Below are 27,962 nucleotides of genomic sequence, written 5' to 3'. Positions count from 1 at the left end.
AGATAATCTTGACATTTTCACAGATTAATATGGCACCCAAAAAGAAAGAAAAGGCATTCATTCCTTACTCTGGCCGTACATGCAGTACATCATCCCTCATTAAACTCCCAAAGTTTGCCACTGGATGGCGTCAAAGTGCTGTAGAAGCATTCGATAACATGCCAGTGGCTGCTTACCCAGACAGAGCCCCAAAGTCCCAGCGCTCATGATCTTTCTGAGCCGAAGGGAAGATGGCTCTGACACAGACTGATGACTCATGTAGGATACAGTTCTGAATGCATGAAAACAACAAATACTGCATTTAAAGAGAGCTGCCAGGCTCAAAGCATGTAGTGAGTGGTACTGTTGACCTTTCTGAAGGGTCATTGGCTGGAGCATACAGGGAATAAAGACCATTAAAAACTGGAATAATACACATCTCAATGATGAGCTTATAAAACCAGATGCTGTGCTTTCAAACCGGTAAAATTAAGCTAGGCATGTTTAATATTTTAATCAACAGCATCTTTAATTTGACACAACAGAACTTTCCGAGTGACAGCACAGATTGCAAGAGGAGTTTGTCGCAGTATGTTCATGCACACAGCTCTGTGAGCTGATGGCTCACCACTCTGCGGAGCAGGTGTGAGTTTCCCCGACAAACGTCTTAAAGAAGACAGATCAGTGACATGTGACTGAGAATATGTGCCATACGCTATGGATGTTTCATGGGGAAATAGGAGGGGAGAAGTCTGCAAACAATATCTTATGTTATATTTGACATCTTTGTGAATTACTCTTAGCTTTACTACAAGTTTAAGAATTATGCCACTGGTAGAAAGTAACTAAATACATCTACTATCGAAAATGTCCCAGTTTGGGATTAAAAAAGTTATTATTTTACGCAAGCTGTACTTAAGAAAAGTTTTGAGGTACTTTCTATTTTTACTCCAGTTTTACTGTGTCAACTAGTAAACCGCCAACCAGTAGCCAAATATCATGAACACTATGTGAATAGGTCCAATTACATCACACTACATCAGAGGGAAATATTTCAATTTATATATTTTAATGTAAATCCATGAGGACAGCTGCCGTACTGTGACTAGCTACTTTCAGAGAGCCCTAAGTCCTGCAATTAGCAAAAGTACAAAAGTATAAGCATCAAATATATTTAAAGTACCAAACGTAGAAGTACTTATTGTGTGTAATGTCCCATTTTAGAATCATTTATATAAATATACTGGATTTTAATTATTGATACATTAAAGTGTCAAACCTAATGAATGTGCAGCTAATTTAAATTCATTTGTATACTGCAGGGTAGCTCCAGGTGCTACTGAAGTCTTATTTAAGTGTTGATTGTATTTTTCATCATTAATCCAAATCTGCAAAGTTAATACATCAATGTAGTGGTATAAAATAATATTATTTACCATTGAATTGTAGTTGAATAATAAAAAGGTAAATCAGTCAACAAATCATTCTTCAATCACATGGATAAATACTTGTTTTCCCCTTTTTGCAGATAATTATTTAGCATTAGTATGATTTTTAATGCAAAACCTTTACTTGTTTACCAGTATATATGTGAATATTTCCTGTTAATGTATTAATACACAAACTCAATGTAACTTCAAGATAAACATACTTGTTCCGCTTTTGAACTGAGATATACGCCACATCATTATTCTTAGAAACAGACAGGGAAAGCAAACTTCTGCTAATATGGAAACTAAGCAATGCCTCAAGATCGTTTTGCTGAAAACAGTAGAAGTCACAGAACACCACAGTACACCTTCTCTCATGTGCAAAGAGCTATGTTGCTTCTTTCTCATTCCTCTCTTGTGCTTTCTATTGTTGAGGAATTATTCAGTTAGAATCTTTAATGTTATTTCCTGTCGAGAAAAAAATACAATCATTTCCTGAGAGATAAACAAACCCACATCTCAGTGTGTGTGCACACATGTGTGGAGGAGGAGGCACTGCAACAAGCCATAAAGGTTAGAGGTTAGAAAGAGCTGCCATCAGTCTGGGTGAGACGCTGAAAAAAAACCCAGAAAGCTGCTTTTGCCAGAGCTCCCAAACGGACATTTTGAACCAACAAGAAGCAGGTATCAAATGAGAAGCTGGACAGCTGCCTTACCTGTGTTCCCGGTGCAGAGGAAACAACAAGAAGAGCAAAAAAGGCCTGCAGTGAAAAGTTAAAAGTGAGAAAGAGGGAGGGAGAGGAGAGCTGGCAATTGGGAGCAGGAATACAGAAGTAGATCGGGAGAGGAGATGGAAAACCTGTCTGTGTACCACGGGCCCATCGGAAAGGAGGAGGGGGAGAGGCGGCTGGGACAGGACGGCCGGGACGGATCCTACCTGTTGCGCAACAGTGACTCTGTGCCCGGCGTCTACTGCCTGTGTGTGCTGTGAGTACAGACAGAGGTTGATAAAGTACTAAGATCCTGTACTTATGTAAAAGTAGAAATGCTAGATAGAAAGTAATTATCCTAAATTCAAAATTCTACGTTATAAAAAGTACTGGTATCAAAATGTAATTTAAAGTACTCATTCTGCACTATGACCCGTTTCAGTTACATAAAGTACAGTATAATCAGACACGTATACTTAAAGTATCAATAATGAAAGTACGCATAATAGCTCTTTAGCTCTTTCTAATGAATATTTTCCCATTTTATCACTTGAACAAGTATTTTAATCTTCTAGTTTTTCAATTTAGACTTCGTAACACATGATTGATAAGTACTGCATCATGTCATATGAGCTGATTGTGTTGTTATTTACAAAAAGTATCTGAGTGTAGTAAAAAGTACAATACTGCCTCTGAAAATGTAGTTGAGTCGAAGTATAAAGTAGCAGAAAATAGAAATACAAGTAAAGTAAAAGTATGTCAATATAAGTACGGTACATAAGTTACGTACTTCATTACAATCCACCACTGAGTACAAAAACACAGCTCTGCTTCTTCACTGAGGAATCACACCGACACATAATCCAATCTTCTTCTATTATAGAGAGTATTGATCTCCTCACATTGAAGAAAACAGCAGTATCAACTGAAACAATGGAACAGGGTGGCCAATAATTGAGTGTGACCCTCTCATAAGAGAAATAATGAACACGATAATGAAAGTAAAGCAAATACTTGTTCTCAACAGGAGCTCACCTCAATGTACAAAAGTATTAGCAGTAAAATATACTTAAGTACCAAATCTTACTCCATCCAAAGTGATGCACTCAGGTGTCTATCATTTTTGATGTCGCAGCTGGTAAAGAAGGACATAACATTAACCTTTTGTGCTGCCAGCTATCTCCATCCATAATTAAATAGTATATGTTATGTACATGTTTGTATTTATATAATAAACCTGCAAATTTAACTAGAAGTTATGTCATGAAATAAATGTAGTGGACTAAAAAGTACACTATTTGCTGCCAAAATGTAATGAAGACGAAGTATAAAGTAGTATAAAATGAAAATTCTTAAACACAAGTACCTTAAACATGTACCTTAGTACAGTACTTGAGTAAATTTACTTTAACCTCTGATGATAAACAGTAGAAATACTAAGTTCCTGCATGAACAATTAAGTATCAGTAAGCAGAAACATATACTTAAAGACTTACTAAAAAGTAAAAGTATTCATATTGTAATAGGGCTCGTCTGAAAATCATATTAAAGCATGGTTTTGTATTTATTGATGCAATAATGTGTTCCTCACTCCACTGTTGCACTCAGTAAGGGTGGGGTTAATTTAATCACAATTCATGCGTTGGTTGTATTTAGTAATAACCCACATCTAGAAGATGCTAAGAACTAGCACTATGTAGAAAGTAAAAGTAACCTATGGAAATATTAATTATATTACAAGTTTATTGATGTTATTGGTATAAAATGTATTGGTGTACGAAGTTTGCCTACAAAATATAACAGTATAAAGCAGCAGGAGGTGAAACTGCTCTATTGAAGTTCAAGTATGTTAAGTTTTTACTAAATTGTATGAATGCAAAGGTTACATGTGTCAATGTGTGTGTGTGCAGGTGCAGTGGATTCGTGTACACGTACAGGCTCCACAAGGACGACGCGGGCTCCTGGGCTGCTGAAGTGAGACATTTTTATCTTCTTACTTCTCTTCCTTCCGCACAAAATAGCTGCACATCCGCCTCGCTCTGGTTGCTGTTTATTAGTTCTAGAGGTTGTTTTGGTGCCAGCCTAATTCCACAAGCTGTGAATTTGAGGCAAACACGAGCACGTGCTTCTTTTTTTTTGCGGAGTGACAGCGCTGAGAAAATTGGTTCTTCTTTTTCCTTTGGCAATAACCCCCCCCCCCCCCCCCACACACACACACACACACACACACCTCAACACACCCAACACCACAAATGTACGACGCCACAGCATCAGCATACATTCCAGAGATGGGGAAACGTAGAATTGCATTTGACAGGATTTCTGATGGGATATGTAATTGAGCGCTGAGAATTGAACCCAGAGATGTGATCGTATGGAAACATCTGAAGCCTGTGTCTCTGGCTGATGACTGAAAGCCACGTGCTGTTGTAACTACATTTTACCCCCCCCCCCCCCCCCCCCCCCCCACGGACAACATGAAGCCAACAGATAGGGGGGAGATAGGACTCAAATTAAACGGATTTCACTGCAAGCTCAATAACAGGTTTACATTATTCATGCACAATATCAGTCACTTTAATGAAATATCCCCGGGAACAGAGGTAACACTTGTGGCCGGAGACAGAAACAGCCAAAGTGCTTTGCGGGACAAAAGTGCTCCTCTGCGTTTGATTGATTTCCAAATGCATTCGAGGGGGTTTTCACCATTTGCTTACAGCATGATTGATTACACAAATATATTTCTTCTTTTAAAATCCTTACTTGACAAAATTACAATACTTTAAATGTTTTATAGTTTGGAGATACAAGTGACAGTTGTGTGCAAAGTGGAACCTTTATGGGGATTATCAGGAACTTGAATTTCACTAAAGCCAAATGAAACAGGTCATAAATGTAACACCTTTTGTTTTATTTTATTTATATCTAGTCATGTTGTGTTGTGTCAGTTTTATTCAGTAAAGCTTACGAGACACTCAGATGTCAAAATTAATGCTTTTTGTCGACTCACAAGATATGAAAAAAGCCCAGGGGGGTGAACGCTTGAAGCAGGAACTTCAACCGTAACGTTCTTAATTTAGCGTAAACCCTGTGAGTATCGTTTCCATGCTTCCAGAGCAGTTTTTGCAGCTATTACATATTTAATTTCTCTGGCATCATCTTATTTGTTTACTTTAAAGTGTGTATCAGATATTTGAGAATATAACTCCTGATTCTTTGCTCACATGTGTGTGTGCTTCGACCTCCAGCGTATTTGATGTGTTTGTGTAAAATGAATCAGTGTGAGCTCATTTCGAGTCGATCCCTTCCTATCCTTTCTCTGAAGTGGAGACACTGATTCCCCCCCCCCCCCGCCTCTTTGCCTCTCTCTTATGTTTTCAGACCACTCCCGGTGTGCAGAAGCGATATTTTCGGAAAATCAAGAACTTGATATCAGCTTTCGAGAAACCCGGACAAGGGATTGCCATTCCTCTGCTCTTCCCTGTCACAGCTCAGAGACGGGCACACACACACACGGGGGCGCAGACGGCCGGTAATAGCCTGTCGACGACACACAGCGGCCCAGACTCTTACCTCCAGCAGCAGCCGCCTCGCGCTGCTCAGGGACAAAAAAACAGGAACAAGAAGGAAGTGCAGCAAGCTTTGGGTTAGGGGTTAACCCACAGTTTACTGATTATAGCCTAAGCCAAAAATGGTCTTCCATGATGTCTTACTGTTGCATTTTGCACGCTGTTTGTGTGAAGTAAATGTCATTTCACCCCAATTAACCAGTTTGTTAAATCAGGTCATTCATCATCTGGCTGTGACTCAGATCTCAGCATCCTTCCTCTCCTTTTTATTTCTTCTTCTGCATATGTGGCACATCACACGGCTTTCAGGGATGTGATGTAAAATATTCAGCTGCTGAAACATTAATATCCATCACTGCATACGCAAGATGACAACAAATATTGTGCTGTGTTTTCTTAATGCAATTCGGTGATGTGGATGGCAAAGAAAATAAATGATATTGGTTGAAATAAACTTTGTTTAAATGAGGTAGTGCACAAAGCCACAGCCACACACACACATACACAGCCACACACACACACACACCTCCGAGTGACATATAATGCGGAACAAAAATTCAATTTGACATATTGAAGTACTGATTTCCTCCGTGGAGAGAATGCTGACTGCTGGAGAGAGGAGGGGGGAGGGATCTGTCATTCATCTGATTGACATTACTGACTTCCTATGAAAAAAAAAGAGAGCGAGAGAGAGAGCGAGAGCGAGAGAGGAACCATTCAGCCCAGGCGATTCTTCAATGCAGCAGTCTCCTAGCAACCGGACCCTCCATCTTTTCAGCAGCGAGATGAGGTTGGACAGTATCTATCGGAGCATATGGTGTAGAAAGAGAGGTGCATCGCAGCCGATCGGCGCGGTGCTAGTGAGGAACGTATATCACCTGCTCACAGTCACAACATATGCATTGTGGGGCTTTGTCATCCGCAGCCCAGGGAGAGAAACACAAACAATTAATGGTGGGCAGATGGTGGAGTGACGGCGTGGACGGGAGAGGCAGACGGACGGGGAGGTGGATTAGTGGTAGCTAGATTAAGAAGAAAAAAAAAAGGAAAGAAAAACAAACTTTCACTTTTTTTTGTTTTGTTGTGGCTTTGGAAGTGGTTCACATGCAGTCTGATTGGCATTTCCTAATGAGAGGAGACAAGCTGTAGAGAACGGCTCAGCCAACTCCAGGTCCTGCCCCTTCTGCACTCACCACCCACTCGCTGAGCTTCAGCTGTCACATTTCTTTTTCCCTTTCTCTGTTGCTTCCTCTGCTTCTTCATCCGGCAGACGCAGGTTTCTCATGCATATCTCGGTGTGAGCTGTAATGATGGGTGATAATGACAGCACAGATTTGAAAGTTACAAAGTCCCAGAAAAGAGAACAAAGAGCGCACAACGAATGTGTGGCGAGGAGGCAAGAGGAACCGCCAGCCAGAGGAAGAGATAATAAGCAACAATGCTGCGAGAAATCCCAGGATGCAATCTGGTAATTCACACATAATAACTTTAATCAGCATTGTAACCCAATAAAGTCAGATTTTTCAGCGAGAATATTTACTATAGCCATGTATAATTCTTTGCAAAAATGTAACTGTTTTTCTATTGATTAACAATACTGACACTTACTTATGAACAACAGAATTTCCAGTTGAGCACTTTTTTCCGTGTGAAAGCACTGGCTATGTACATTCTTGATTTTTAGTATACACACTCATACAAACTACTGTTGGAGCACACCAGAGGCAGGAAAACCGGGAGAGGTTTCCCTTCTCTAAAGGGGAGTGTCAGAGTTGACAAGGCCTCTCTTACACAATATGTAAACGATAGTATATCCGAGGTAAACCATGTGGGAACTCAAATGGCAACCGGAGAGCTCTTGATTTGGAGTCATGAAAAGGATTGTTCACTGGCAAATCCTAAAAAGTCTTCATCTCTACAGTTCAGTGAATCAGAGTCCAAGAAACGATGAACAGTGTTGAAACAGCAAGATGACAGACAGTCAGTCCGTCGGTCCGTCAGTGAGTTGGTCAGTCGGTCAGTCGGTCAGTCCCGGATACAAAAAGCAAAGCCACAGCCAAACCACACTGCTTGTGCCACTGTTAGAAATTGGAGAACTGGACGATAATAATAAAATACCATCATTTTGTCACAATTAAAGGCATTTGGAAACAATTTTTTCCCCCGATCTCTCTTCTTGTTCTTCTTTGTCGTCGTCTTCTTCCTTTTTTTTTGATACGGTATAGAAACATTAGAACAAATCAGAGTAGAGTAGAAACAGGCAGTCTTTGGTGGGGTGGGGGGCTGCTCACGTGTCTCTGTTACCTGCCCCCCACCTCGCTTAGTGTCATAAAGTGGATGTTGGCAGGGCAGTCGGACAGCTCCGGCTGCTGCTCTATAGGCAGGGAGTAGTAGCCGTCGTAACCCGGAACCAGTCCTGCAGACAGCAGCTGCTGCTTCTCTGCCTCGCTCCACGCCCTGCTCCCCACGTCCCCTGAATCCAACCTCTTCCTCTCCCGCTCCCACGCCCCCTCCACCGCTCTCTTCCTCGCCTCCTCCTTCACACGTGCCCTCTCCTCCTCCTCACTCCCACCGTAGCGCACGCACAGACACAGCGCCCCCTGCTGGAGGGTGATATCGGCAAATCGTCGAGTCCTGCCATTCACCGTGGCGCTCATCTGAGACACGCTCACGTTCACCCCGCTCTCCAGGACGCGCCCGCCGACGCCCAACCCCAGAGCGAGGTCTTCCTCGATGGGCCGAGACTGCAGGAAGTGGTGGGTGTCGCAGCCATGCACGGTGAAGCTCAGCCCACTCAGGTGGACAGCGCCGTTTAAAATGGCGGCCACGCGACGGCTGTCCTCGCTGGCGACGCCGATGACTTCAGCGCTGACACGGCCGTGGGAGACGGCAAAGCGGATGCTGGGTCCGAGAAGAGAGGGCCGTGAGCCAAAGGGGGGAGGGCGAGTGGGTCTGTGGCAGGAGGAGCCTACGGGCTCCGAGACCAGAGGCAGCCTTTGCAGGGAGATGAAGCTCCTCAGCTGTCGGCGCAGCTCACACTGGATCCCCAACACCACCTGGGACACAAGTATAACCGGTTAACACAACATACTACTATGAGGGGTCGTACAGGCCGCAATTCATACTGGTCCTCTAACACACATACATTTGCCTTTCACATATATATACATTTTCACTCTCACCTACATACATTTGCAATCTAATATTCATATATTTTGACTAACACATTCATACATTTTGCTCTCATAAAATACATTTTTCATTCACACATTCATACATTTTGCTCTCATATTCATATGCTGACGCACATATTTATACATTTTGCTCTCATGCACATTCATTCAATGTTTACATTTAATACTATAAATAATATACGCATGTCTGGAGACAATATATGTATGCAAGAGAAGAATGTATGTGTGAGAGAAAGTGTAGTGGAAAGGGAAGGAGTATAGTAGAAACCGAATCCAGGTCATTATCATGCGTTGGTTTATGGGGGTCCTCCCCCAGTAGATGTGATTTCCTGCATTCTGGTGCATTTTAGGGTGACCAGCTGGAGATCCCAAATCATTCACAATAATAAATTATCTAACACACACAGTCTCTGTCGCTCACTCACTCACTCACTCACCATGTTTCACACATATTTGCCATTAAAATAGTGATCTCAATAACTGCATGTAACTGTATGTTTACTTTGCTTTTTTTGTTGTTTCTAAATTCTGAGCTGGATTAATGTGTTTCATACTAGTTAAAATCATCTTTCTTCTCACACTTGGTGTTCACTTCAAGAATGTTGTCCCACCCTCTCTTCGAGAGCCTTCTCTCTCTGTCTTTCTCTAGTATCAACACAGACTGTTATCCATTATCTAATTGCCAATTTGTGTACAGTGAACTTTAATCAACCCCCAGCTGTTGACTACATATCTTTAAAGAACTAGATTGTTGTATTCCTTATTAAAATTGGCCGTTATGCATTTGCACTTTCTATCTGGACACGGAGCATAATAAACATGCAACTACCGCAGCATCCGGACCAAGACTACCAGACTCAGAGACAGTTTTATACCACAGGCTATAAGACTGCTGAACTCCTGAGCTGTGTGAATGTCTACTCACATCTTTTTATAGTACACACATACATATATATATATATATATATTATACACATCTGCCATACATATCTGTTTATAGTACACATATCTATATATCATACATATCTGCCATATACATCTGCTATACATAATATATGCATCTGCTCATACCTCCTCATTCAACAGTGTAAAGTGTTTAAATACTTTCAATGTATTCCACATATGTACAGTGGGGCAAAAAAGTATTTAGTCAGCCACCAATTGTGCAAGTTACAAGGCCTGTCATTTTTATCATAGGTATACCTCAACTATGAGAGACAGAATGGGGAAATAAATCCAGAAATCACATTGTAGGATTTTTAAAGAATTGATTTTCTAATGATTGTGGAAAATAAGTATTTGGTCAATAACAAAAGTTCATCTCAATACTTTGTTATATACCCTTTGTTGGCAATGACAGAGGTCAAACGTTTTCTGTAAGTCTTCACAAGGTTTTCACACACTGTTGCTGGTATTTTGGCCCATTCCTCCATGCAGATCTCCTCTAAAGCAGTGATGTTTTGGGGCTGTCGCTGGGCAACACGGACTTTCAACTCCCTCCAAAGATTTTCTATGGGGTTGAGATCTGGAGACTGGCTAGGCCACTCCAGGACCTTGAAATGCTTCTTACGAAGCCACTCCTTCGTTGCCCTGGCGGTGTGTTTGGGATCATTGTCATGCTGAAAGACCCAGCCACGCTTCATCTTCAGTGCCCTTGCTGATGGAAGGAGGTTTTCACTCAAAATCTCACGATACATGGCCCCATTCATTCTTTCATTTACACGGATCAGAGGTCCTGGTCCCTTTGCAGAAAAACAGCCCCAAAGCATGATGTTTCCACCCCCATGCTTCACAGTAGGTATGGTGTTCTTTGGATGCAACTCTGCATTCTTTCTCCTCCAAACACGACGAGTTGAGTTTTTACCAAAAAGTTCTATTTTGGTTTCATCTGACCATATGACATTCTCCCAATCCTCTTCTGGATCATCCAAATGCCCTCTAGCAAACTTCAGACGGGCCTGGACATGTACTGGCTTAAGCAGGGGGACGCGTCTGGAACTGCAGGATTTAAGTCCCTGGCGGCGTAGTGTGTTACTGATGGTAGCCTCTGTTACTTTGGTCCCAGCTCTCTGCTGGTCATTCACTAGGTCCCCCCGTGTGGTTCTGGGATTTTTGCTCACCGTCTTGTGATCATTTTGACCCCACGGGGTGAGATCTTGCGTGGAGCCCCAGATCGAGGGAGATTAGCAGTGGTCTTGTATGTCTTCCATTTTCTAATAATTGCTCCCACAGTTGATTTCTTCACACCAAGCTGCTTACCTATTGCAGGTTCAGTTTTCCCAGCCTGGTGCAGGTCTACAATCTGGTCTCTGGTCTCCTTTGACAGCTCTTTGGTCTTGGCCATAGTGGAGTTTGGAGTATGACTGTTTGAGGTTGTGGACAGGTGTCTTTTATACTGATAACGAGTTCAAAAAGGTGCCATTAATACAGGTAACGAGTGGAGGACAGAGGAGCCTCTTAAAGAAGAAGTTACAGGTCTGTGGGAGCCAGAAATCTTGCTTGTTTGTAGGTGACCAAATACTTATTTTACAGAGGAATTTACCAATTAATTCATTAAAAATCCTACAATGTGATTTCCTGGATTGTTTCCCCCATTCTGTCTCTCATAGTTGAAGTGTACCTATGATAAAAAATTACAGGCATCTCTCATCTTTTTAAATGGGAGAACGTGCACAATTGGTGGCTGACTAAATACTTTTTTGCCCCACTGTATGTATTTCACATCCTCAAATCTTTATTGTTGTTATTGTAAATATTCTTCTCTCTTTTTGCACTATTTTATTTATCTTATTTGCACCATGTATGTGGAGTTGTTGGAGGAGCACGCGACATAAGATTGTCATTGCCAACATATACGTTGTATCTGCTGTGCATATGACAAATAAAACCTTGAAACCTTGAAACTTGATCATTACGTGTGAAACGTGTAGGCCGAACTACCTGTGCGTCACCTGTCTGGCTGTCTGTTTTAAAACTGAGCAGCGCCCCTTTGCATCAACAGCTCACAACGTCTCGTTTTTAATTGATTGGCCTACATAAAATAGCGAACAACTAATATGAATATGTGTGAAACATTGAAATTTACCTCAAAATATGCCGATTCCTGTACACCTCGTTGTGCCTTCTTATGGCAATGCGGTGTCCCTCATCTAGCTGTGTGGCTATGCTAATTCGGCCTAGCATGGCTAGCTTCACACAGTTGTCCATACACTCTTGCCCGCTCATGTTTCTTAATGCATTCTGACATATGTTTCAGGTCTGTCACCCCTGTCTGTGTCTACGAAATATCACAAGCACTTGTTTTAAAAAGTAAGCAAGGGAAGCAAAAGATTGCATTAGCGTACCCACAGCTGGTTAGCCAAGGCTTTCGATCTAACCAACCTCTCGCAAAGCTTCTCTTGTAGGTTTTCTCCTTTTCCCGTGCCTGTTGGGTTATATTCACTTCTGGCTTGTCTAGTCCGAGTTCTTTTACAATTAGTTTTTCGCTAATGTTATTCTTTCGAAGGGATACAGGTGTAGAGATTTAACTGAATTTGAGGCAAGCTGAACTACATTAGTGCTACTAATGCCATGCTGCGCTAGCCTAGAAATCTAGACGCCCCTAGCGACCGCAAATTGAATTTGCTGCTGGGGCGGTCTAGTCAACCCTCGTCAGTTAGCAAGGCTGCTCGGGCCACGGTGGTTCGGACCAATCAAATCGTGAGGAGCGAGATCGGGGGCCGGGCTACCTAGTGACGACAGAGGTGCGACGTTTCAGTGTGTAGTTTTAGAGAGAGGTAAACTGGCTTATCCCAATGGCTAATCCTAGCGAATTCCTAGCGTCTTTCGATTTGGCTTTGGCAGCGACTCTTGAACATTTGAATATTCAATTTACTTTGCGAGACGAGCAGATAACGGCACTGAAGTGTTTTCTGGAGAAAAGGGACGTTTTCGGAGTTTTGCCCACTGGATACGGTAAAAGTTTGATTTACCAGCTTGCTCCGCTGGTGGGGCGACGCATGGACCTCGACAACCCGCTGGTGGTTGTCGTGTCACCCCTTTTGGCACTTATGGATGACCAGCTACAAGAGGCCGAAAAAGCACGCCAGATATTCTCAAGTTTTTTTTGCAAAAACGGCAACAATCACTCAGTTCCATGTTTCACAAAGTTCGGTTTACTAGTGACTACACTCCACCATGTACTTCCCGTCGCGCGGACTACGTAATCCTTCTTCATAGCTCTGATTGGTTGTTCGCCATCCTATTGCGTGGCGTTGAGTGCAGAGGCAACTTGACAGACAACCGTTGATCCCGCCCACACTGCCTTCGAGCTAGACTAGACCCCGGTACAGCTTTTTGCTGTAGGGGTTTAGCTTGCTAGGCTAATGCTGCGCCTCTCTGAGATAAATGTCCGTAACGTGCGGTGGTGCACTGCTCTAATCTTGGTACTACGGGCGATACCCCAAACCATAAAATTTGAAGACGCTGATTGGCGAAATATTTAGTTTTTTGCGTAGCAACCGGGGAACCATTGGCTTAAATTCCAGCACAGTAGTGCTGGAAGCCTTTTGGCTACCAAAATGATAAACGAACGGGGAAGTGAATGCAAAATATCATTCTGGAGAGTTCTAAACACATTCTAAAGTAAAATCATTATTAGCATGTAATTAACACAGATTATTTTTCAAAATGAAAAAGATTATAAAAAACTAAAATAAAAGCAGGCAGGTCGGCGGGAGGTCGGTCGGCGCCCCAGCGCCCTCTATGGGCGAGCCGCGGCTGCTCAGTGGGTCTCAAACGGTTTGGTCATCATCTATGTAGACAAGCATTTTCAAGGCACACCTTTATCTATATAATATAGTTGTAAAAAATAAAGTAAGGAATCATTTGAATGTGTACTATAGGGCAGTAAAAATAATTTAAAGAAAAGTTTAAAAGGGGAGTGGTAGTAAAATATGAAAAAAGGGAATGCTAACTAGGTAAAATAAGATTAAGATAAGAGAGTAGGGAGAGAGGAGTTTATAAAATGAACAAGTTTAAACAATTTGTTATTGTTTGAAGTCATATTCTAATGATTCTTTGATTAGTGAAATGTATACAGTTCTGTATCATATTGGTGTTGAGAGATGTATCCTCTCTTCATTTCGCTCCCAAAGTGCACCGGATTGATGCATTTAACTTCAACATTTAAACAAAATCTGCATTCCCCCAGAGCCCCTTAGAGGATGTCTGGTCCACACCCAAATAAAACTGGTTAATATGGATAGGATATTAGATACGTTTGCACCCTCACTATATACATTACAATTTGGTATTTGATTTTTTTTAACACCATAGTCCCTAAATGTTCGCAGAAATGCAGGAAATGGGATTCAAATCGATGACATTTTTCAGTTTTGTGTCCCCCCCCCCCACACACACACTTCTCAAACCAAAATTACACCCTAGGCAACTTGTCAGTGGATGAACGCCAAAGCTGCTGTCTGTGCCTGTAGAGAGTCCGACAGCGTACTCCTAAGCATGTTGCAATGCTTTTCCAGTTCATTCCAAGGGATACTAAATGAGAGATTTGCTCTCCTGAAATGGTGTATCAAGGTCTGCCTTGATGTCTAGTCATGACAGGTGGAGAGAACAGGGCTAAACCATTCGCAGACCTGGTTCTTTGTCTGATTTCATAAGCTGTCAGAGAAAATGACCACATCCATGCAGTGTTAATTTTGGCAGCTATTTTAGATTTAGCCTTAGTCTTTGGACAAAAATGGTTATTAGTTTTAGTCACATTTTAGTCCTTTTTATCCTTCATAGTTTTAGTCGACGACAACTCAAAACGTTTTAGCCCAGTTTTAGTCCATGAAAAATCATTACATTTTAGTCAACTTTTAGTCAAAAAAGGTTTCTCTCTATAAACTAATTCAGTTAGGCAAATAAAGGTATCTGAACTTGGAATCAAGGTGATAGTATTAAGTGTTGAAATTCGTAAAGCAACATTTCACTCTCTTAACACTTAGTGTAATTTCTGGTGTTCTGCTATAAGGGTCATACAGAGGCAGATCCCTTTAAGAGGAGAGAGAGAGGGGCGTGGCGATGCATGTGTGTGTGCATGGTAGAACGAGCGAGAGTGAGGGCGTGTATGTGTCTGGAGAAGTGAGCGGAACAGCAACAACAAAAGCATGTAACAGGTTTTAATGAATACAACGGCCTCCAAAAGAAGAGCTTGCCTGTCTACCAATTTGGACAAAGTGGGTTATTGAACCCGAAGCCGGAAGGGGAAAATAAAATATCCTTCATTTTGAATGTCCGACAGTCTACCATTAACACTTTAGTCTCGTCTCGTCTCGTCAACGAAAACAAAACATAGATTTCGTCATAGTTTTTATTATCAAAAATCTATTTTTATCTCGTCATCGTCTCGTCTTAGTCATGTAAAAAAGGTCGTTTACGAACATTTTTCCTCATAGTTACGAAATTAACACTGCATCCATGCAAGGACTCTAATGTATAGGCTACCTCTCTTGAGTCTTCAGCAAATCTTGAGATTGACAGAAATCTAGATTAGGTTTCAATGTGGTAACGAAGTTCTCCATACATCCTTTCATGAACAAAATAATCTGTAGCTTCTCTTTGTATTCAAACAAAATATTGTGTTCAATACAGTATGGCAGCCATCCCATTGTGTTTTGAATTTCAAAACAGAGAAAAAATGCCAGTGAAACCCGATAGAATCGGAAGGATGAAACCCTCTTTATTAGTCACATACATGCATGCAGCAGAGCACACACAGTGAAAGTGGTCCTCTGCATTTAACCCATTCTAGTACTAGGAGCAGTGGGCAGCTATTGTGCAGAGCCTGGGGAGCAATGGGGAGGGGGGATTGGAGGTGTCCGGTGCCTTGCTCAAGGGCACCACAGCAGGGCCTAGGAGGTGAACTGGGACCTCTCCAAGTAGCAGTCCACTTTCCATATTTCAAGTCTGTTCGGGGACTTGAACCGGCGACCCTACGATTCCCAGTCCAAGCCCCTACTTACTGGGCCACTGCTGGACAGTAGTTTATAGAATACAATAACAAAAGAAACAACAACATTTAACTCAAGAGACGTACCTATACAAAATAAAACAAGAGAAACTGATAATGCTGAAGTGGTCTCTTAATTTTTTCCGGGGCTGTATATGTAAAAATGAGAACTTATTTATGTGAGAGGAGAGAATACCTACTGTATATATGTGGAGGTGTATATATATTTAAGTAAGAGTGAAAATACATGTATGTGTTGAAATGTAAATTGTATATATATATGTGAGTAGAAATACATGCATGTGAAAGGAGAATGTATGTGTTTAGGAGTGAAGATATATACAGTGGGGCAAAAAAGTATTTAGTCAGCCACCAATTGTGCAAGTTCTCCCATTTAAAAAGATGAGAGAGGCCTGTAATTTTTATCATAGGTATACCTCAACTATGAGAGACAGAATGAGAAAAAAAAATCCAGAAAATCACATTGTAGGATTTTTAAAGAATTTATTTCAAATTATTGTGAAAAATAAGTATTTGGTCAATAACAAAAGTTCATCTCAATACTTTGTTATTTACCCTTTGTTGGCAATGACAGAGGTCAAACGTTTTCTGTAAGTCTTCACAAGGTTTTCACACACTGTTGCTGGTATTTTGGCCCATTCCTCCATGCAGATCTCCTCTAAAGCAGTGATGTTTTGGGGCTGTCGCTGGGCAACACGGACTTTCAACTCCCTCCAAAGATTTTCTATGGGGTTGAGATCTGGAGACTGGCTAGGCCACTCCAGGACCTTGAAATGCTTCTTACGAAGCCACTCCTTCGTTGCCCTGGCGGTGTGTTTGGGATCATTGTCATGCTGAAAGACCCAGCCACGCTTCATCTTCAGTGCCCTTGCTGATGGAAGGAGGTTTTCACTCAAAATCTCACGATACATGGCCCCATTCATTCTTTCCTTTACACGGATCAGTCATCCTGGTCCCTTTGCAGAAAAACAGCCCCAAAACATGATGTTTCCACCCCCATGCTTCACAGTAGGTATGGTGTTCTTTGGATGCAACTCTGCATTCTTTCTCCTCCAAACACGACGAGTTGAGTTTTTACCAAAAAGTTCTATTTTGGTTTCATCTGACCATATGACATTCTCCCAATCCTCTTCTGGATCATCCAAATGCCCTCTAGCAAACTTCAGACGGGCCTGGACATGTACTGGCTTAAGCAGGGGGACACGTCTGGAACTGCAGGATTTAAGTCCCTGGCGGCGTAGTGTGTTACTGATGGTAGCCTCTGTTACTTTGTTCCCAGCTCTCTGCAGGTCATTCACTAGGTCCCCCCGTGTGGTTCTGGGATTTTTGCTCACCGTTCTTGTGATCATTTTGACCCCACGGGGTGAGATCTTGCGTGGAGCCCCAGATCGAGGGAGATTAGCAGTGGTCTTGTATGTCTTCCATTTTCTAATAATTGCTCCCACAGTTGATTTCTTCACACCAAGCTGCTTACCTATTGCAGATTCAGTTTTCCCAGCCTGGTGCAGGTCTACAATTTTGTCTCTGGTCTCCTTTGACAGCTCTTTGGTCTTGGCCATAGTGGAGTTTGGAGTATGACTGTTTGAGGTTGTGGACAGGTGTCTTTTATACTGATAACGAGTTCAAAAAGGTGCCATTAATACAGGTAACGAGTGGAGGACAGAGGAGCCTCTTAAAGAAGAAGTTACAGGTCTGTGAGAGCCAGAAATCTTGCTTGTTTGTAGGTGACCAAATACTTATTTTACCGAGGAATTTACCAATTAATTCATTAAAAATCCTACAATGTGATTTCCTGGATTTTTTTTCTCATTCTGTCTCTCATAGTTGAGGTATACCTATGATAAAAATTACAGGCCTCTCTCATCTTTTTAAATGGGAGAACTTGCACAATTGGTGGCTGACTAAATACTTTTTTGCCCCACTGTATATGTGTGTAGGAGGCAAATTATATGTATGTCTTTAAGAGTGAAAATATATGTAAGTACAAGGAGAATGTACGTGTGTGAGAGGGCCAGAATGAATTACGGCCTTTACGCTCCCTCATATACTATAGAGGCCCGAATGCACCTACATACAGAAATCGTGATCCATTTTAAAAGTCTACATTTTTTCCCCTCTTGTGTCAGAATTCTGAGAAAGAACTCATCATAATCAGAATAAAAAATAATAAATCACCTGGCCAATAAAACCTAGTACTCAGATGATGAAACTTTTTTTTAATTGTTTTTCTTTTTTTTTAAGATTAAAACATATTTTGATTAGACTTTAAAGAAAAAAAAGGACCAGAATGTTTGTATTGCCTCTCAGGGCTTACATATACTGTATGTGTGACATCTGCAATAAAAGAATATTTCACAACACAAGTTTCTGAATTAACCACAAAAAGAAAATGAATAATGGCTGCATTTGTGTTGTAAAGTGTTAATGGACACATGCACAATGGCTCTTTTTCACAGCAGATATTTGACTTGTCACCGTGGGTGTATAAACCGACACTGGCATTGACAGAGTCATCATTAGCGTTATGAGCAACACCTGCTCCTTTCTTACTTTGACAAGTTAAAATGTGTGCTGTGGATAAAAGGTGTACAACGGGACCCTGAAAGCGGTAAAGCTAAGTGTAATGGAGCTAAAATGAATGTTATTCTTTCTCCTGACATCCCTTGTCAAACTGGCAATAGCTAAAATAAACACCTTTGAGGTTTGGACACTCGTACGCTGATAAAATGATCATGTTATGTCGTTAAAAAGTAAATAAACAAATTATTCAAGCCGAGCAAATAAGTAACACATTTACAAAATAAGTGATTGTTTTTCCTATTTGCAGATGTTATCCTCTGTAATGCAATAATGGAATAGATAGAACATTTATTTCTTTGATTTATAGGTGACTTTCAAATCAATCGCTCATGTTGTGATGCATATGGTTGCTACTAAAGAGCTTTTTAATAATCAATTAATGTGACAACATTCTTTAATTGATTAACAGTCCAATTTGTCAAGATACTACATTAAAAATGATGTGAAACGGATAAAAAACAGCAAATCTTCACATTGAAGAAGCTGGAACAAGGACTAAAGTGATTGAAATGAGAATGTATGAATCGTCAAGTGTTTATTTTCTGACTGTTGACTAAGTGGTTGTTTGACTAATGCCTCATGAATATAAACATATTTCTTGATATACTTGGCATGCATCGACAGATAACCATACTCTTAAAACATATGAAATGACTTTTAGATCTCACCTTGCTGGAATCCCAGTCCTGCGTCTTGGTCTGGGTCTTCATCAGTTCGTATGTTTGTTCCATTCTGCCCACTTCAGGCTTCGGAAAGCCAGGGACAACATTATGAAGCTGGAAACCAAATAGCTGCAGCCAGCTACCAATGTCTGCACACACACACACACACACACACACACACACACACACACACACACACACACACACACACACACACACACACACACACACACACACACACACACACACAAACAAAAGAAAGAGAGACAATTGCAAGGGGGGTTAGAATATAGTGTTTACCGTGGAGCCAACATAAAGTCATAAGGCCAGGTAAACAATACCTCGTACAGGAAATCACACAATATCTGAGCATAATATGTGGCAGGGACGTTCGCGCTGGTGTTTCCCTGACAAACAGATCCAGTAATAAACAATCCTGCTGCAGGGAAACGTGACAGGCCAAATGAATGTTCTATTAACCAGAAGGACATATGCACCCACCCACATCCCTTATTCATTCTCCTGCTCTGCTTTTCCATCTCTTTCCCTTGTGCGAGTTTTCTATTTGGTCTCTCGGGGAAACAGTGTGTTCTTGACAGACAGAGGGAACAGAACATAACAAGCCTGTGTTCAAAAAACGAGCTGATCAGAGGCATGGCTGTCCTTTCTGTTGCCAGTACATTGTGTCTGTCATATCCTTTCCTCCTGCCACACAACTCACCTGTGGTTAGCTATGTGCCCTGTTCACTCAGTCTGGATGGCAGATGTTTCCTATGTAGGTGTGTCTGTGCGGGAGTGGGTGCTACTATCAGAGATACCTTCCTGCCTATATCTGTGTGAGAGCAGGCAGGCTGATTGTGTGTCTTAGTGTGTGAAACTCACCTGTAGTAAACTCCGTCACCTCCTCCACTCTTCCGACTGGGCAGTTGTTCTTAAAGGCGTACACGTTGCATGGCTTCGGCTCTTTGCTCAGCTCCCCCCACAGTTCGTGATTGGGTGAGGTCCATCGCCCTGCTAGCGTGTCGTAGTCCCGCCTCCCCAGATGGACTAGCCGTGTGAGAGGATCGTACAAGCCACCGTGGAATCCGATGACGAGCTGGAAGTCGGGGTTGGTGTCCTGGTAGACCTCTCCGTATGGGGTGTACAGGATCTCCTTCACTAGTCGGCCCTTGTTTGAGAAAACTGCCCTGGGGGTCCCCACGCTGTCACAGGCGACGTAGTACTCCTCGCCGCTGCTCAGCTCCATGGCGATGAGATGGCCCTGCAGGTCGTAGTACAGCGACGTGATCAGGTTACTGCTGTGGTTGTACAGGTGGCTCACCCTGGTGGGGTGCGACAGGTCGGCGTAGAAGAACTGCAGCTGCTCGCCGCCGCTGCTCTTGGTGGCCACGCGCCGCCCCAGCCCATCGTAGCGGTACCACACGGTGCGCTCCGTCACTCGGTTGAAGACACGCGTCAGCAGGCCATTGGAGTTGTAGTCAAACAGATCGTTGGCTCGCTGGCGGAGGAAGCCATCGTCGTCCACGCTGTACTGTAACTCTCCGAGGTGTGTGATGCGGTCCCTCTGGTCGTAACGCAGCGGTGTCAGTCTAGAGTTAAACCCAACAGGTAGAGATATTAATGCCGGTGCACAGTAGAAAATGTCTAACATGAATACATCAACATACAGTCATGCTAGCTGTTTAGCGAGGCTGCACTTTATAATTTATCTATTGGCCAATCAATCAGGTGCCATTTTGATATCATCGCCTGAGGTTATGATGCAGATTATTTATTCATTACAGTATTTCACTGAGCCGGAGAAGGCCATTACACTGACATTGTTTATTATATTTTATTCAAGTAAGTTCATGCATTTTCATTGCCCCGAAGAAACAAGGAGATGCTGCTTCCTGCTGATTTTCTTTACAGTTTAGTTCATAACATTCAGATTCAGTTTATATATTTTTTTATTTTAAAATAGCTGCACTGCAGACAGAAAGCAGATCTAGTTAAACAAGAGAGAGACATTACAAACAGTTAAAAAAGTAATCATTAAAGTTTAACAATTTTCTTTTGTAATTTCTCATTATTAGACATTATAAGTGCCTATTAACCATTGAAAAACACACATTGGTGGACCTATAGCAAAACACAGTGCTAATGTTAGCATGCTATAATTCATGCATTTTAGCAGGTATAGTGTTTACCATCTTAGTTTAGCTATTTATTATGCACATATGATCACATAATACAGCTAAGGCTGATCACCACAGTAGTTAGAAGTCATCGTCTGGCCACCATGAGAATTTCGTAGCAATCCATCTAATAATTCTGGAGATAAAATGTCTAAACAATAGTTGGCTGGTTAAAATTGCTCTCTATATTGTTCGTTTTTACACACTAATGACACATGTACTGCTGTATAATATCCAGTGTACTGACTCACCTAGCGCTGGTGCCGTGGCTGAGCAGGTTGATGTTCCCGTTGAGGTCGTAGCTGTAGCGCCACTGAGGCCGCTCGTTAACAGAGGCACTTTGCAGCTGGCTGTCCGCGTCGTACTCGTAGGTGTAGCGCGTCACATTGTTGTCCACTCCCACCCTGATGTCACAGGTCGTCGTGCGGCCCGCAGAGTCATACTGGATGGTCATCCAGTAGGCAATAGATTTAAGGATCTCGTACTGGACTTCGACTACCTGGCCGTAGGAGTTGAATACCTTGGTGTGCTTCATCAAATGCGTAGTGATCACCTAGAGGATTGCAGATGAGATGCGTTAGCCATGCACCTGAAAACACACATGTAGGCTGAGGTGCTTTATGCAGCTGTACATCTTGTTTTAAAGCTGTATTAAACCTTACTAGTACACAAGTATTATGGTGAACAAGTGAGCAAACAGTTTTCAATGCATATCTAGCAGTCATGAAGAACCTTTTTTTTTTAACTGTACAAACGTATCTGTTTTGGTCACCACCACCTTTTGAGAGAAATATCTCTTTAGGCCTTTAGAACATAGGGTGAATACGTTTTTTGTCAATAAAATTCTCATGCCAATATATTTTTCTGATAATTGCTTTTATCATGAGCATCTTTACACAGCGCACTAGATTATATACTGAAAAAAATCAAAATGTTTTGGTTGTTCTTGTTCTTTGAGATTTGTGCTGAGTATAAAGTTGCCAAATCATTTTGCAGTTGGTTACTTCTGCGAGGACAACCTTGCCAAAAGCAGGGTATACTGTATTTACTCATTATAATCGTACCTTTCACGTTAAAAACCCTATTCTCAGGTTAGTATTTCACTTTTTTTTGTGTCCATTTGTCATGCTCATGTTGTTCAAGGCCTTGAAGCTGCTAACTGTCTGTTATTTTCACCAGTTAGTTGCAAAATTCATCTGTCTACGGTTTAATGCTTGTTAACCAAGTTTCCGGATAAGCATTTGAGTTTATTGCAGTTTTACCAAAACATGGAAGTTGTGGGCCATAAAACCAAAACAATGAGCTGAGAGACGCTAAACTGCCGGGATAATTTTCAGTCGTTTTTTACTTTTATATCACAACCTCATTTGATTCATAGCTAATGTTGATTAATACAGCCTTAAGACAACATAAAATCCACATTTGTTGCAAATGTATCCTTATTCATGATCTTAATAGCTTAGTTGACTGTTTTCCACCTACCTGGTTGAGGTCGTAAAAGATGACACTAAATTTGCCAAACTGTTCCACCCGTCCCGATACGTCTACGTAGCGGTACAGATCGATGGGAAGGGGGGTCTCATTGATGACGGCCTGCATGCTAGTCACTCTGAAGTTGTTGTAGCTATAGTCAAACCTGGCGTTGACCAAGCCTTCTTCGCTAAAGCGGAAGATCTGTCGACTTGTTAAGGGACCTGTGAAAGAAATCATAAGAGAAATGTACCCTTTAAGCTTTCAGATTAGCATGTGCGTAAACTATTCACACACCACATATGCATTTGCACACACGGCCCTCACAGCTGGCCATCACGCCTCCCTATAAAAGCCTTCCTAATTAATTCAAATCAAGGACTGATTCAACATCATTAACACAGACACACGCAGTGCAATCCATTCCATCTTAACTATCCCCACACCTCTATGGCATTTCCAGTGCTGACCTTTAATATGGGGGGATAATGAAATCTAAAGACAATAGCCATGATGTGCCAATGTGCTGCTTAATGTCAGAACATCAACTTTAACAACACCATTCTTCTCCTCCGCGGCTCGCTACCAAAGCTCTTCCTCAATTTTGAAAAAAACGGCCTGCTAATGAAACACCATTACGGTGCTATTGGCGATGACTCTAATTGCAGTTAAGATGACTAAGTGTCTAGCTTTGGCGAATGTAGAGAGCTGGATAAGCATTACATCTTCTATTTTTATTTTCCGTGGAATGTTGCTTCTAAACCTGCGCTAATGGGGAAATGGCAGAAGCTCTGAGAGAGAGGTGCAGGCTTTTTTTGCCGCCCTGGGGAACTCTCTCACAGTCTGCACGTCTCGCTTCTGTAGCTGTCACTTCCCCAAGCTGTCATGTTTCCTTGTTTTCAGTCCTTTTTTCTCAAAAAAAAAGAAGTAGTAGGCACCCGCCCCTCCTTGTCTCCTCTCAAAGGACAATTACCACTATCTCCCCTTTCGCCGAGGCTTCCGTTTTTTCTGCTGAAATGAGATCAGTTAAAGGAAGGTGAGAGTCTATTCACAGTGAGGGGCAAAGCGATAAACACACGCACACACACACAGCTGTGCCTCGCAGATACGTGACACCTGATCGCGAAGAGCAATCACAGAGTCACGTGAAGTGAACCGGGAGCAGAGATGTGAGCTCTCAATGACCCTGGGAAGACTCCGTAACTTGAGGGAATTGTTGAACTGCATTAACAACGAATGTGTGCGAACATATTTGCAGCTAAAGGGGCCGATTGGTGATAATACCATTTCTGAGGTAATAATACTGCAATTTCTGAAGTACAAATTCTTTATAGCTAATTTTCAGAATCAGAAGTGAATTGTCACGTTATTAGGGGTATAATGGATAGCTTCCGGTAAGATTTCCTGACCTAAATAGGAGTACAAAAAGCAACACATATGTATATTCTAGTTCACTTTGATGAGGCAGCTTGGTTTGCAGAGGTGGGGAAGAGATCGTGCTGCTGTGAGACCAGGGGGTGGTCTCGTATTTACATCTGTGGTAGACCACAGTCATTTCCACTCTCGCATGCTCGGCCCTATTCACACCTCTAACTGTCTCAGATGAAACGGCAACACGGCTGACTCAAACCCAGTCTCAAAGTTTGATGCCTCTCAACAAATTTCAAATCAGAATCGTAGCAGTGCACACGTGATCGATCCTTTTACATTATGATTCAGTACACATTGTATCAGGGTTTTCTCTAAACCCGGGTAACAGGGGCGCTGCTCCCTCTTACCTTCGGCATGCACCATCATACCAAAGTGCAGATTTTCCCCGTTTAATTTAAAGTGATGTCCAAATTGTATAATTACTCCCCAAATATGAAAACCAAGTCAAAGAGACCGTCAGACGGCATAGACAGCTTTTTTTTTACGGAGCTCAGAAGTTGCGTTCTCGCGAGAACTGATATATACAGTATACAGTATAAATATAAGATCAGCACCACAGTATTGCCCTATTTTCTAGAAAAACCCTGTTAATAATTCTAATTTGTGGCCATCGGTCCCCTTAAGTTCGATGTGCAGTGAGCGCTTGTGTATACGTACCGGTCTGTCTGTAGCGTATTGAGCTGACAAAGCCGTTATGGGTGAGATGAATGGTTTTGACAGTGCCGGAGGACTCGTCGTAAGTAAAGGTCACCAGGGTGGAGTCATAAACCACCTCCGCCAGCCGCGCTGCAGGTGTATATCTGGGAAAAAAACAAGTGCAATGAAGAAAAGAACAATTCAATGATTAGATCAGAAGTTGAAGTCCCATCAGACAAAACTTGGAAAAAGACGCCCCCTCACTCCTCCTTTGTTTTCTTGCTGAGTTGTTTTCTTGCCTATTGGAGTATGATCAAGATATTTGATCCCATAGACACTCAACTTTTGAGCCAAGACAGTAAATATTGCTGTTTGACAACTTCACACACCAAATATATAGAAACAAGTTCAGTCCTAAGGCATTTATGAATTTCTGATTGAGAAATGTTATCCTACAAACTACTGTTTCTCTGTCAACGGAATCATTTAGATTTAGGCTAGTCTATGTGATCCTTTTTTGATAACTAAAAACAAACGTAATATTTTTGCACTTCAAATCACTGAGCATCCCCTGAATCTGTTCGAGGCCCCCTTGGGAGGCCCTCTTTCCACTTCGAAAGCCACTTAAATAGATGGTAAATGACTGAGTTATGAATAGATAATTAAAATGTTCAGTTGAATCTGCACTAAAATGTAAGTAAACATGCTATATACCTCATGAATAATACAATGACCCTTGGGGCACATTAAGAAAAAAAGTTTCATCATCCGTTAACATTTCTTTAAAATCAAAACCAGCAGCAGCAGCATTTATGGCCTTTCAAATCTTGAAAAAAGGGCCGTTTATTATAGTCTCTACGTTTAGCACATGAGCATTAAAACAGTTAATGGCTGCACGAATCAATCCTCAAGAATTTTGTGGAAATCAGATCAGTGGGTCTGATCATCTGGTATGATGATAAAAAACAAGAAATGTAATCAGTCTCCGCATTAGTCCAATCAGGGTGATTTGTAACGATGGCTGATGGTAAGGCACGTGCTGTGTCAGCGAGACTCAGAGGATGTAATAAAGCTTTTAAACATCTGAGATTAGCCTTTAATTATGGGACCTTCATCAAGCCAATCAGTGTTATGTTTTACGTTGCGCCAAGATACATAATGCCTCATCAAAATCAAAGCGGCAGAGTTGTCAATGTCACCTCTTCAACACTGCGCTGCCTCCTCGAATTAAGCGATAAAACCAACAGCCATTTAACCCTTTAATGGGTATTTACATCAAAATGTGGGGAAATTAAATGATTGCTATTTTCTACATTTCACCCATATTACACATTAATACACCCTACTACACTCCTGTTATACAGTTATGACACCTGTAATATACCCATATTACTCTGTTATTCCAACCATCTTACACCATTGTTACACCCATATTACACCCTTGTTATACCCATGTTACATCCATATTACACTGTTACTAGTCCCATATTGCACCCAAGTAACAGCAATATAACACCCATATGACACCATTGTCTCTTCCCCTCACACCAATGTTACACTATACACACCCGTAATACGCCCATATCATACCCACATTACACCCAGGTTATTACAACTTTATTACACTGTTATTACACCCATTTTACACATGGACACATCATGTCAAATGTCTGTATCCTGAGGTAAACCATTTAAGGGTTATCGACATACCTGTAGATTACACTGCGTCCTGTTCCCAGGTACTGAGTCCTCAGCAGCCGCCCGTCCAGGGTGTAGTCCTGCATGAAGGAGGCCTGGCTGTCGGGAGGAGTGTATATGTTCCTGTAGTAGCCGATGGAAAGGAGCGACTGCAGGGTGTGCTTCACCATGCTGGGCATCGTCACGGCCACCAGACGGTCTGTTTGGTCGTACTCGAAGACGTAACGCCGCTGGCTGTGCAGCAACAGCATAATGGACTGCAGGAACACAGACAGATGCTGAGTTATCACACTGTCTCTCTGCAGTGGGATGAACATTTCCTTCATTTTTTATTTCAATGTCAGACAGAGAAAATGTCTGCACTTCAGAGGCAACCTTGGTTTAAGCTTGAGGAACATTTTTCATGAAGTCATTGAAGGCTTATTCTTAAAACAAAAAGGGGGGGGGGGGTTCAAAATCACCATAAAGCCTTGTTTTTTTATATAAATTGTGTTTACCTTTGAGGTTTTATTTTACTTTTCAGGCAAGCTTTAAAAACCCTGTGCCCTCAGCCCTGTGGATAACTGAACAATGCGAGCTCCACTAAAAACAATGTTGTGTAAAAATACTCATCTAATTTAACCGTGAGGTATAATATTAAGGTATTAATAATACATGCAGGTATTATTCATTTCTACATGGTTCTGTAATATAAGCTCATTTACGCTCTAATTTTGTCTTAGACCAGAAGCTGACAGAAAAATGTATTTCAGGCCGAATATCACTTCATTAAATATTTCAATTAATTCTCTAGGACGGAAATTATAGCTTCCGGTAGCTTTCAGTTCTGTCACACTTTTGAAGGAACATACATTTTTAGCATGTTTAATTTCATCAAAAATACGACATATGGCGCACATTATTTCTAACCCTTTTTCAAAGCTTTTTTTCTCTGTAAATCTCACTCTCTGGAAACCACAGGTTCAGTGAAGTTACAGAGCCTTGAAACTCGATTTATGTAACTCCTCACAATGAACAACTCGTCTGCCTTAGCAGCTCTCAAAGCTATAGCGCGGATATGTAGACATGAGGGCATCAAGTGCAGACTTCTTTTAAAAAATCTCCACAATTACTGAACTCTGACATAATCTTCTCTCTGCAAATTGATTTTCATAGTTAGGTGAAATGAATAGAACCCAATGGCTGCCTCAAAGGGAGGGGGAAAAAACGGTTGAAAGAACAGTCTTGACTGTATGTGTGAATTTGTTACTTTCATTTCACACCGAAGTACAAACAGAAGTACTTTTCATACAATTAGTGTTAGACCTGCTTTCAACTGCGACAGCCTTGAAGCGGCAAAGGAAAGTGAGAGCAGATGTGTTTGATTTCTGCAAAGAAAAAGAGGACTGAAGCTCAACCAATCTCAGCATGAAAT

At 41.7% G+C, this 27,962-nt stretch overlaps 2 protein-coding genes across 2 annotated transcripts in view; one reads left to right on the top strand and one right to left on the bottom strand.

Annotated features, from left to right (window-relative positions):
• The first annotated feature begins 1,829 nt into the window (after positions 1-1,829).
• sh2d1ab (SH2 domain containing 1A duplicate b) lies at positions 1,830-6,142 on the top strand. The gene is made up of 3 exons (XM_063876354.1): positions 1,830-2,396; positions 4,030-4,093; positions 5,501-6,142. Exons 1-3 carry the CDS (start codon positions 2,260-2,262, stop codon positions 5,768-5,770), a joined length of 471 nt encoding a protein of 156 aa, XP_063732424.1. The 5' UTR covers positions 1,830-2,259; the 3' UTR covers positions 5,771-6,142.
• A 796-nt stretch (positions 6,143-6,938) lies between these two features.
• Positions 6,939-27,962, bottom strand: part of tenm1 (teneurin transmembrane protein 1) — a 199,075-nt gene continuing 178,051 nt past the window's right edge. Inside the window, 7 exon segments of the mRNA XM_063876353.1 lie at positions 6,939-8,744; positions 19,143-19,285; positions 20,019-20,725; positions 21,565-21,866; positions 22,796-23,007; positions 24,872-25,014; positions 26,561-26,805. Of these exon segments, the coding sequence (XP_063732423.1) occupies positions 7,989-8,744; positions 19,143-19,285; positions 20,019-20,725; positions 21,565-21,866; positions 22,796-23,007; positions 24,872-25,014; positions 26,561-26,805 (2,508 nt within the window). The 3' untranslated portion in view covers positions 6,939-7,988.

This window comes from Eleginops maclovinus, chromosome 23 (genome assembly GCF_036324505.1).
Source record: "Eleginops maclovinus isolate JMC-PN-2008 ecotype Puerto Natales chromosome 23, JC_Emac_rtc_rv5, whole genome shotgun sequence".
NCBI lineage: Eukaryota > Metazoa > Chordata > Actinopteri > Perciformes > Eleginopidae > Eleginops > Eleginops maclovinus.
This window is presented reverse-complemented; position numbering and strand designations above follow the sequence as displayed.

Excerpts from the sequence above, each read along its gene's own strand:
- sh2d1ab (XM_063876354.1), top strand. The coding sequence starts at position 2,260 with ATGGAAAACCTGTCTGTGTACCACGGGCCCATCGGAAAGGAGGAGGGG. Across the intron at positions 2,397-4,029 it reads GTCTACTGCCTGTGTGTGCT|GTGCAGTGGATTCGTGTACA; the intron begins GTGAGTACAGAC and ends GTGTGTGTGCAG. Across the intron at positions 4,094-5,500 it reads CGGGCTCCTGGGCTGCTGAA|ACCACTCCCGGTGTGCAGAA; the intron begins GTGAGACATTTT and ends TTATGTTTTCAG.